The sequence below is a fragment of the Euprymna scolopes genome, chromosome 37 (assembly GCF_053919585.1).
Source record: "Euprymna scolopes isolate OS-2025 chromosome 37, ASM5391958v1, whole genome shotgun sequence".
NCBI lineage: Eukaryota > Metazoa > Mollusca > Cephalopoda > Sepiida > Sepiolidae > Euprymna > Euprymna scolopes.
The window spans coordinates 14,349,618-14,362,198 of record NC_136518.1 but is presented as its reverse complement, the minus strand read 5'-3'; the positions used below and the strand labels follow the sequence as shown (position 1 = coordinate 14,362,198).

Here is a 12,581-nt window from a genome sequence, read left to right as displayed (position 1 = left end):
GAACATTTGAAGTCTCCAGACATGAATATTAGCTAAAAGATAAGCAGATCGGACATGGTCAATTTTCTCAGATATGCTTTTAAAGATAGTAACTCCGCTGTTGTGGGGGCAATAGAGTAAATATAAATGCAGTAGTGTGAGCTAATGCAACCCAGAAGCACATATAGGGTAAGTTAGGATCTTCTCTGGAGATGTCCCTACCACATGGAAAGCCCTCTTTTATATAGGCACATATTCCATGCCCATGGCAATCTTGGGGGTCAGATTTGGAAGTTAAATTAGAGTATCCTTTTACGAACTCATAGCCTGTCCAATGCCAGTTTTGCATAAAAATAAAAGGTCTGGTTTAGTCTCCTGTAATTGGGTTTCAACCTCTAGAAGGTTAGAACGTAGACCCCTGATGTTCGAGAAGGAGACATGGTAGTGGGGGTCTACGTTAGAAGTTGGAGATCCGGGTTTAATCGTGCATTTTTTTTTTTTTTTTATTGAAACTTTCATGGAGTTTTGTGATTTGTGGACTAGGTCGACAGACTTGCTTGAAGCAGGGCAGAAAGGGAAGGTAAGAGAAATGGAAATGAAGAAATATTTTTTTTTGTAGCACATGAAAAGGTAAAGCTGTAACAATTACCTACTAATATGGCATCGAGAGGCCCCACCAGAAGCTACTGCATGGTCCAGAATCCATTCACCAAATGGCAATACAGCAACCCCAGTACTTTGCACCTGCTGATAGGACAGCCTCCTCAGTGGTAAATCCAAGGTTCGAGTCCCTGATTATCGAGCGGATAACGTCAGCCCAGATAAAACATTTACCTCCAGCACCCTTACTAGTAACATGGCTACAAGAATAGACTTAGGAACAGAAAATTTCTGACATTTCTGGCGGCTGTTCACGCAAAATACTGCCAACCTAGAATACAGCTTTTTCTTCTCCCTTTGTCAGAAAAATCACTCATTAAAATATATATTAAAATATAAAATAACTTCTTCCCATGTATCGCAGTCTATTTATAAGACTTCCAAATTATTCTTTGTGTCCTTGAACCTCTTCCTAGGCTTGTGTTGAAGGCACTTGCCATTTTTCAGCTTGCCGTAAAAAAATTTGTTTTGGCAGCCTACAATCTTTCATTCAAACCAAGTGGCCCATCCAACGCATGTGAGATGTGATTACAAGGGTCTCAACACTAGAGCAACATGCTCTCACAAGGACTCAGTATCGGGTACTTGTGCTTGCCACTTGATGTTTAAGATATGTCTCGAGCATTTTTTTGGTGACATCATTTAAGCCATTTAATGTACCTTTGATGCAATGTCCATGTCTCCGATAAATACAAGTGTGGTTAGCACACAGGTCTTGTAAACACAGATCTTAGTCTTGTCTGTGATGCCACGATCAGATCACACCCTCTTCTCCAGCCTTCCAAAGCTACAGATGCCTTCTGAATTCGCCTGTGGATTTCAGTGTCAAGATAGCCATCCCTCGACAGAACTACCAAGGTACACAAATGAATCAACTACTCCCAGTCTAGCGCCACAAACCATGATGGTGTCAAACAAGGTGATATATATATATATATATATACACACACACAAACTGAAAGATGCTAAATTTTTATTTTTATAATACACATTTGTGTAGAAAAATGGTGACCTTGATATTTTTCACTGGATCAAAGAGATATCTTTATATGAATGTTTTATGAGCAAACATTTGTTTGTCCTCCAACAAAGGAGGGATCACACCTAGTAATTCACAACTGTTTGTCCGTTCGCATTTTTCTCAATCAGGCCTTGGATTTTTTTGCACAAACATTTTTCATGGTGAAAATAAATTTTTGCGAGAGGGGATTTTCCGGGATAACTCTAGTTGCTCCACTAGGGGGGCATGATAGGGGAAAAATTACTCCAAAATTGTTCATTTGTTTATACTTTTCTCAATAACCATGTCTTGGATTTAAAAAAATTTTGCACAAATATTAGTCATGGTGAAAGTAAATTTTTATGTTTTACTATAAAAGCCATTAATTTTTTCATGCAAGAATTTGAGAAGCTAAAACCAACGCAACTTTGAGGAAAATGTAAGAAAATATAGATCCATCTACATTATTTTTTTTTATTTCTTTATTTTTTTTTTTAAACAAAAAATGAAATTACAAAAAGGAAAAGTAAATTTTATTAAAGAAAACTGCAACACAACTTTTTTTTCTTTCAATTTTTTATTAAAATGTTATGGTCTAAAAGAACAGCTGCAACTAATTGAATTTTTTTTTTTTTTAACTTTTTTTTTATTATTAAAAAAATATATTTTAAAATCTTTTATTACAAAAAATAAAAATGCAAAGGAATTGATTTTATCAAAACAGAACATTAGTTAAATGGAAACACAGTTGTCACACTTTTCAATAAAAGTTTTTTTCTTTTTTAATGCTTTCATTTTTGGAGAAAAAAAAGTTTAAATTGTCACATTTTTCTTTTTATAATTCCTCAAAAAGATGTGTACCAAACAAACTTTTATTGTATGGCCATGTTGAAAAAATGGACAGGAGTTCTTTAATAGATTTAGAATAGTTAAAGTAGTTTAAATTCATAAAAGGAGATAATAAAAATGTATTTGGAGAGGGATAAAGACCTGACTAGAGATTATTTTAGAAATCAATTTCTTAAAGCTGTAAAACCTACATTAAAGCTATGAGTAAAAAGTATTTTTACAATTTCATTTTTTTTTTTTTTTTTTTTTTTTTTTTTTTTTTTTTTTTTCATAATTTGATTGATATATATATTTACTTTAAATTCAATCCATTTTTTTTAAATTTGATCCATACATCATTTGGTTAATTTCAAATTGAAATTTGCAAGAACTGATTTTACTGAGACATCTTTTGTGATGGAAACAAGAACTTATATTTTTCTCTGTAGAGTTAGAGGAATAAACCTTACAGAAAAAAGGATGAACAAAAAAATATATTATTAGCATCTGAAAAAATTGAGTGATATTTGAGTGCAACGAATTTAGTTTGAAATTAAACACTTATTGTTATGAGCTTGCTCACATCTTTGCAAACATTTAGTAAGGTTAATTTCGAAATTTTCTAAACGAAAACAAAATGTTAAAATATTTTATTAAATGATTAAAAACATTTTTTTTTTTTTTTTTTTTTTTTAGACTTTCAATGTCATACATCTTTTTTAATGAATAGTATTGGTTTTAGGGTTTCTTTGTTTTTTTCCATTTTTCTATTGGTATCAATAACTGGACATTTTTTTTTTCTCTTTCACTCTAAAAGAGATTGACATTTTTAAGGTTAATACCACCAACAAAATGAAGAGAGGAAAAAAGCATAAAACCAAGTTTTCTTGAAAAAGGTGTTTTGCATTCATCTCGAAAAAAAAAAAATTTTGATATAAAATATTTAACATTATTTGGTTTTCTAAACTTTCAAATGACTTCTTTTTGAACCACTATTAACCACCAAACTAAATTATTTTAAGATTAATTTAACCAAGAAACAATATAACATTTATTACATTTTTTTTTTTTTTTTTTTTTTCCTAAATAAATTTCATAATTGTCTTTCGCCCATTCAACGATCTTGGCCAACCCAAACTGAATTGCTTTTATTCAAATTGTGCAATGTACGAGCTAATAATTATTGTGTTTGTGATTTTAAAAAAAAAAAAAAAAATTTCCAATTTTTTCTAAGGCACAAAACTTTATAATAAAACTAATAGAATTAGAGGTTTACTTTTTTTATTCAAATTTAAAAAAAAAAAAAATTGTATTCATGTAACAAATTTATCGTTTAACAGTGACTGGAAGAAAATATCGACTATAAATAAAACAAATAAATGTAAGATAGAATACCAAATATAACACCTTGAAAACTATGTACAAGCTGAATCAAGCGATATTCAAAAATACATTTGAAAATTACCTAGGACTTTTACCCAGTCATGGCTGACTAAACAAGAGCATGCTAACCCCATGGATTAATAAAAGGTTCTATTCAAAATTTTGTGCAGATTTCTTGAGCTCAACAGATTCCAGAGTTCAAAAAGATACACTTGATGAAAGAGGTTATGTCAGCCAAAACATTGTGAAAGTAACCCTCAAGATGAGAAAAGTAATCCAAATCTAATTTATCGATTCTCATCTCAAATTCAGAAACATAAAAAATTTTAAATTTAGGAAAAAAGAAATTTGGCATAGTTCCAAAATAAGAAACTCAATACAAATTGCAAATACTACTTGGGAACACCAGGTAGGGACAGCTAATTATATATATATATATATATATATATATATATATATATATATATCCTTTTAGAGATTCCCACTTAGAATTAAGATTGCAACAGATTTTGAGATGCCTTAATGCATACACTTGAGGCCACAATACTTTATCAAAAGCACATGAGAATGAAATTCTTTATCCAACTTGCATAATTTGTCGAAACAATTAAGAATTTGGGGTTCTTGTCTAGAATTTCCCTTATACTAAAAAACAAAGAAAAATCTGTGATTTACATATTCAGTACAGAACAAAAACGTTCCAAAAATCACCTAAATTGATCAAGTGGTTTTTTTTTTGATTTTCAAGAAAATCAAATTGTATGAGGAAGTGAAGATGGAGGGTCTTGTTGCCCCATCTTGAATAAACAAGATAACTCAATTCAAACTACCGAGGGTTCTTTTGTTTGTTTTTCATCTTTATAATGGGTATGATTTTCCATGAATCACTTGAAATCATAGAAAAATTATTTTCTATATATAAAAAAATTATTTGATTAATTTTCGTGATTTTTGGAATATGGTTTTTCATTCATGATGGGTATGTACATAAAGATTTTTCTGTTTTTTCTATATAACATTAAAAAAATTTTAGCAAATTGTTTTCAGATGTTAAAATGAGGTTATTTCCGTTTTTTTCTTAAGTTTACAATTTCTCATTATTCCATACTTTTAATTTTTCAAAACTCTTAAAAATCAGTTCCCCATGTTAAATCTCGGTGAGTTTGGTAGATAATTTCATTTTAATGCATTTTATATAAATTCTTTTTTGTTCTTGCGTGTTAACCATAATAACTGCAGTCCTGGGTATAATCTTAAAAGATGACCAGTGGTGAGGCCCAATTGGGGGGATGTGGTGAACGTGGAGTTGCCCCTTAGTTACCATTGTTCCCAGGTCGACTTTAGCTAGAGTAGCAATACCTGGTAGTTCATCTGGTGCTACTAGATCCAGGCTCTCTGAAGATACTGTTTTTTGTTTGTTTTTTTTTTTTGTTTTGTTCCCCCCCCTTTCTCTTAGTAAAACTCAATCATATTCAGCAGTTGATACACCATAAAACCAATGAAACAGTTCTCTTAAAATTTTTTTTTTTTTTTTTTTTTTAATTCCAGGCTCAACCCCTGACAAAATCATCAAGTATAGCGCATAACCAGTCAAGCTTCAGTCTGACTCGGCACTTGGACCCTGACGGCTTAACCACCCACTCTGATACCGTTCAACAAAGAGTGAATGAAATCCGATCAGATTATCACCAAAAAATTGAAAATCAGAAGCGACACTTAGACCAACTAATGTATCAAGCCTCTGTGTACAATGATACTGTCCGACAAATGTATGACAGAGACGAAATGGTAAGGGCCAGCAATTCATTTTTTATTTTTTTAAATTTTTTGTGTACTCCTTTTGACTCCGAACTAACACAGGACTCTGGAGTTGAGCATCAAGATGTTTGGTCACAATACATTTAAACTTCTGAAGGTTAGTACATTCGGGGAAATAGGGAAGGAATTCAAAATCCAGCAGTCCGATAGAAGAAACTATTAGAGTAGAAGGCTTTCGTACATCTAGGGACCTCAATATGTTTAATGTAACACAGGATGTTCTGTATGTGTGTGTTAAATAGCAAAGGCGGCCCCAGGGCAGAGGGAGCCTAAAAGTAGAATTCAGAAATCACATGACTTCCATCCAGTAGAGTAACTTGCTCTTTCAGCCTTTGGATATCAACAAGAGATAGCATCGTCATTACCAGCAATGGAGAATTATTTTTAAAAAACTAAATAAAATAAAAATAGTTTTTGACGTCAGAAGATAGGGATCAATTTTTCATATACCCCCCCCCCATTCTGATATTTCTGATTCCGATTAATTGTCCCAACATTATCATACACTTGTGAAACTTATCAGTATCCAACAAGTCTAGACACAGAGCACAGTAGAATGAGGAAGACATAGTTTGTGCACATAATTTTTATATACAATTTATACAGAGAAAGTCTGTTAGATGGATAACAAAGTCGGTCTGTAAAATATTTTCATATTTAAAGGGAAATAACTCTTGTGCCCAAAAGTTCTCTCTTGCCAAGAAAAATTTGCAAGCATTGGTTGATTAGCCCAGTGTTATCACAATAAACCTCATTTCATAGTAATTTTATTTTTACTCTAGTTCACCTCAAACAAGCCATATTGCCACTTGGATGTAAAGGGCTACTATTTGGGACTATGCTTAAGAGGAAGGGATTAGTGATAGATGTACCAACCTAGATATGGCAAAAATACTCCATAGATGAGTGAATTATGGTTTTGTAGCAATACAGGATAATCTCGGATGCAAGTAATTTTCTAGCACTGTAGAGAGCCCATCTTTATACCAGCCTTGGCAATGTCCTGAATATATTTGCTCCAATTCATGTTACCTGTGAATGTTAAGCCAAGGAGTTTAAACGATTCTTCCAATTGTTAAATATATCATTTATTACTGTTGATTCACACAGAATCGTTTTCATCCATTTTATTTCTTCATATAAGTGTCTTACCACGGACAAACCACTTCCTAACATGATTTAACAATGGCTAGCCAAACAGTGATATGCTAGATCCTTAATGTGTAAAAATGGAAGCCGCCAATCAAGTGCATCTGGCCAGCTTTGGAATCTAGGAAAGAGGCAACAACTTTATTTCCAATCTCATATTTTATGCCTGCAAGTTTTTTTTACATGCTTCAAAAACTGAAGATTTATTTCTCACTGTGACCAGTATAATTCAGGGGAGGTCACTTGAAACTGATTTAAGTGGTGTAACTCTGAATATATTGCACTAACAATACTTTAACAATCTTCATATCAAAATGAGATTTCTACATTTTTTGTGATCCAGAAAAAGCGGGATTCAGTTTGTTTTCTCGTTAAATTCATAAAATGTGGTTTCAGCTTAAATCTGCTTTTTTTTTTTAATTTTTGTCTTTCATTTTTGTGTGTATAAATAAGACTGACCTCCACAGAATCGCTAGAGCTTTAACTTTGTCACCTTGTCGTTTAGTTGAATTGTATTTCTTTATTTCCTTCTCTCTCTCCTTCAATTGTTTTGTCTTTATTCTCCCTTTCCTGCATTTTTCTTTTTGCCTCTTCCCTTTGTCTCTAACAATTTGCATGAGAGAGGGAGGACTCTTGTTGAATCAAGAGCTTCCTGTCTCCTCTTTCATAGGTTGAGGGTTTTCTCTTGCTAATAACATTTTCTTTTACTTTTTTTTTTTAATTTGTCTTGGATCAAACATTTCATTTTATTATGCAAAAAAAACTTTTTTTTTTTTTTTTTTTACTACAGAAAAAGCTAATTTTGATGGATTTTAAACTGAAAAGCAAAAATGTGCAATTATATCAATCGATATGAAAAAAAATGTATTCATTAAGTTGTCGCCACTGCTCCCAAATAAAAAATGAGATTTTAATTTTATTTTTTAGGCGATTTTGAGGGTAAAGTGTGAAAATTTTGACACAAAGAAGAAAAAAAAAGCGGTTGAATTTAAAGTAAGAAATCTGTTTCACATTCATAAAATGATCGGCCATTTTAATGTTTTAGGGCAGGTACCCATTTTTTTTTTTATGTGGGAGAGAAATTTTGTGCATTTTTGTGATAGGAGCATCTTTTTAGGTGATTACATTTGGCTTAATGTTAGCTTTTTGGAGGCTTGCTACTTGAAATTAAGTTTAGTAATAGTTTTTTTTTTTTGTTTTTTTTTAATTTTTTATTAAGGGGTTGTCACTCTAATACTCTAATTTAGGGTTGTAGGGTGAAAGGATTTTAAGAGTTGGGCTTACCATTCAGACTTAGTGTTGGTGGTAGTTAAGTTTTCTGTGCAGTACCAAGGTTAGAATTTTTTTTTTTTTTTTTTTTTTTTACTCGCTTTTCAGTACACCCCCCCCCCCATAAAAAAAAAATGTACAGAATGTATTTCCTATATAAAAATTCTTTTCGTTACCTGCCCTAAAAAGCTAAAAATGGCCTAAAAATTGAATCATTTTATGTGAAACTTCATGTGCACAGGACACAGGTAATTGATGTTGGGATTGCCCCCTGCACCCCCACCCAGGTGGGGGAATTTATCTGGATTTCAGATTTTTTTTGCTAACTCAACTGAATTTCGTCAAGATTTGCAATTATATTTTTCTCTTGCGTAAGCTTAGTCTAATTTCTATCGATAACATTAATTTAAAAAGTATTTTTTTAATTATAAAAATACTAATTCGAATTTCTATCAATAACATTAAATTAATAAAAAATTTTGAAATTGTAAAAATACTAATTCATTGTTCAGATAATTGTTTTCATTGTGAGTGTTATTCGTACAACGTTCGAGTCGATGTAACCTTTAACCTTGGAATGTTAAACAAAACCCTTTATTTAATCGACCGAGGTAGCATGTTCTCATTCTCTCAGCCATGACTAGGAAGTCCTAAATAATTTGCAATTGTATTTTTAGTATCTTGAACCTTTTAACTCCAGAAGAGTAACTTGAAAGTGAATTCTACCAAGTATCCTATCCACTATGCCACAAGTCTTTGGCCTGTTCTGCATTATGAATTTTAATGCCTTAAACCTTTTTTGGGGTGTACATTCTTATCATTTATCACTATACATATCTATTTTATTCCTACAGATTATCTCTACTTATATACACACACACACACGCATATATATATATATATATATATATATTTATATGCAAAATCCGATCTTGCATTTTGCCAATTCCTGCCCTCTGATGAGAAGGAGAGTATTTCTTCGAAACTCCGCGGATTAAGGACTATCCACTTGTGTTTCCTTTTTTAAAATTAAATGTTTTTAACTCTTTTTCAAGATGTCTTTTAACATGTTTTATTAATCATTTGTTCATATATATATATATATATAAGGAACTTTGTGTGCGAGTTTGTTCTCTATGGACTCAGAAACAGCTGGGTTGACTTTTTTTACCTTTTACACAAAGGTACTTGATGTGTCTGGGAGTATTCTTGCGTAGGTTTTGTATTGGAATGCTTCTGATAAGTATCGAAAATCAATAATTGAAAAATTCTGATTAAAGAAGAAATAGTCCAATTTTGACCAAAGTGCAGTTGAGGAGTTTTATCACCGCACAAGCAGAAAGGCACAGCCTATAAAATCAACTGTAGATTTTAAGACAGGGACACAAATGAATATTTCTTTATAAAGCACAATCGAACCATGATACTTGATATTTTTTTTATTTTTTTTTTATTTTTTTATTTTTTTTTTTAACTTTCCTGAGAGCTACCATATGGTCATCTTCAAATCTAATGTCAATAAATCATCCTCATAAGTCTTTTTTTTCTTTTTCTTTTTTTTTTATACTTATTTTCAGGTTTCTCTTCCCGAGTCATCAGGCAGTGGTGAGCCGCATTCAATTGGCCACTGCAGCAATGCCGCCTCAGATGTCAGCTGGGAACACATTGATGAAAAAGACTCTAAAATGACGTTGTGGGTGCCTGATCATGCTGTGACGCACTGTGCTGGCTGTGAAGCTGCTTTTTGGTTTGGCAGACGCAAACACCATTGTCGGTAAGTTTAGTGGCGGAAGTTGGAGTTTGTATGAAAGCGATCTGCTTGGTTTGTACCTGTTAAGTGGTATCTGATTATCTATTGAGACTTGATTTTATTTAACTCTTCTGTTCTCAGCAATGAGAAAATGACACCTTCCCCTACAATCTCTGTAGTAGCCAATAAAAGGATTCTTCAGGTTGCCCTGAACTAAGTGTTTTGTTACTGGGGAGCAGAAGGTTGATATTAATCTAAGAAAAAAAAGTGCTTGTACAGTTTAATGTGATTTCAAATAAATGCATTTTAGGCAAAAAACACTATTACATACTTGTGTGTTGTCGTAATTAATAAAAACTAAAAAATGATAGTTTTAGCAAATCTTTGAAATTTTTTTTTTTTTTTTTTTTTTTTTTTTTTTTTTTTACAAAAAGACATATTAGTAATCTGCAATTTTCTATTTTAAAATGTCAAAGTTGTCAAAATCATAGATTGCAGTTACCTCCCTGGATTATAAGACCTGTTCAACATTAACAAATACAATAAAACTAATTCGATAAATTTTATTTTTGCTTGTAATTTTTTACCGATTTCAACATGACCACCATTAGCAATGGCCAAGGACACATTACCTGAAAGTACTTCCTTTAAACTCCTCGGCCTAACGTTTACAGGGAACATGAACTGGAATAGATACATTCAGAGACCATTGCCAACGCTGCTGCGAAGAAGGTGGGCTCTCTACCGTGCTAGAAAACTTACGCCTGAAAGTATCCTGTAGCTCTAAGGCCACCATTCGCCCATGTATGGAGTACTGTTGTCACATTTGGTCTGGTGCAACTACTACTTGTCTCTCGCTCCTGGACAGGGTTCAAGAGTCACCGACCTGATAGGTCCTGAACTGTTATCTAGACTTCAGCCTCTGTCCCATCAACGAAATGTTGCATCCCTCTGCCTGTTCTAAAAGTACTTCAATAGTGTGACTGCTCTGAACTATAAGCACCTTGACGTGAATGCTCCTGAAAAACTCGACAAGCAGCTAAATCCCACCCCATACCTAGTAGAGCTCCCTAGATGTAAGAAAGCCTTCTACTCCAATAGTTTCTTCCCCAGTATATTTATCTAGGTATTTTCTTCCCAAGCTTCAAAATCTCGTCAAATTTTGACAAACTTTAAGCTGTGAGAGTTATGTTAGCACTCCCATCCCTTTGTCAGCAAAATAGGCATGGCCGGGATATGATTGATCTAATTAAAAATTTGATTTTCCTCTGAAAAAAAAAAACTTGATTAAATTAAGTGGAATTTTTTTTTTTTTTTTTTTTGTCTTGAACAAGTACCTGTTTTTTTTTTTTTTTTAATCACCCCCTAGCAAACTATGCTATTTTGATTATAAAATATGTAATTAAAGATAAAACCATTCTGAAAAAGAAATATTTCAAAGTACAGAACAATTTTCTTTTTACGTAGTTTTAAAACTAAAGTAGAAATTACGCCAGGTATTAATCCAAAGGAACTTTTCCTCAATATACATCGGCAAGATTTGTCAAGACTTCCACTAAACAGAAAGCGTAAGTCAGAAAGAAATTTATTCAATAATACTTTTTTGTTTGTTACTATCAAGTGATTTTTTTTTTTTTTTTAAATTTTATTTCGTATTTTATTTTTCCAGTAATTGCGGACGAGTTTTCTGTGGAGAATGTGCCAACGCTTACATGCCTATCCCAAACCAGCAGTTGACAGACCCAGCTCGTGTCTGCCGTTGTTGCCTGCCAATTCTGCAGGGTACGTTGGTCGACAACTTTGCAATGATGGGCTTAGAGTTGGAGAAGCCCTTAGTTGCAGCGGCCGCTGCAGCTGCTGCTTCGTCCAACTGAACCAGCTCAGAATTATCCACTCCTTTCAAAAATATAACAGACTACTTTTTTTTTTCTTTTTTTATACATGCGCTCCTCAAATCAACTAACAAGACTTGCATACCTTTTATTTAACGGTGTATACATATATATATATACATATATATATATATATATATATATATATGAATCAAGTTTCTTTATGAAACTCTGGTTTCCATTGTGCCCGGTAAGGCCTTTATGTTTACATAAATATTATGCTTATACCCTTGTAATAGAAAACTCTGTTGGGTTTTGTCATACATCTTAGATATAAAGTGAAACATAAGTATCAGAAAAAAAACGCAGATTGATCTGTTTCAGCGATGTTAACTCTCGTCAAGGGTTCAGCTATTAACATCATTGAAACGTAGATTAATTCACATAGGGCTTTTCTGATATTTATATAGTTTCACTTAGAAAAGAGCTGCATATGTATTAAACTTGATTTCCTTTTTTATTATTTTAGTTCAACACATTTTAACTTTTTTAACTAATATATATGTAGATTATTTTTGTCTACAGACATCAAGGCTTCATGTTTACACAATCATCAGTGTAGGAAGTGATAATTTCCACCATTTTGAACGATTTGTAGCCAGTCAGTTACCTTTGACTCTGCAGTTCAATATTCAACCATCACGCCACCAAGAATTATCATGAGAAAATGTGTGTGTGTGTATATATATATATATATATATATATATATTACTGGCAAAAATTAAGAACAAGAAGGAATAACTTCATATTTGTATTTTTTCGGATATTACAATTGTTTCAACATAAACCAGACAATTTTATATTTAAAAGTTTTCGTAGTTATATCTCATCATATATGTTTGAAAAAAATACA

The 12,581-nt window shown here is 32.3% G+C and overlaps 1 protein-coding gene across 3 annotated transcripts in view; it reads left to right on the top strand.

Moving 5' to 3' along the window:
• The window catches only part of LOC145261096 (phosphatidylinositol-3,5-bisphosphate 3-phosphatase MTMR3-like), a 281,409-nt gene extending 269,650 nt beyond the window's left edge, over positions 1 to 11,759 (top strand). For 2 of the 3 annotated variants that reach the window (XM_080119293.1, XM_080119294.1), the window contains exons 14-17: positions 5,399 to 5,638; positions 7,745 to 7,810; positions 9,664 to 9,860; positions 11,506 to 11,759. In XM_080119293.1, coding sequence (XP_079975419.1) covers positions 5,399 to 5,638; positions 7,745 to 7,810; positions 9,664 to 9,860; positions 11,506 to 11,710 — 708 coding nt within the window. In that variant the 3' untranslated portion in view covers positions 11,711 to 11,759. The remainder of the gene's footprint in view (positions 1 to 5,398; positions 5,639 to 7,744; positions 7,811 to 9,663; positions 9,861 to 11,505) is intronic. The other variant, XM_080119295.1, reaches the window with a different exon arrangement.
• The last annotated feature ends 822 nt before the right edge of the window (positions 11,760 to 12,581 follow it).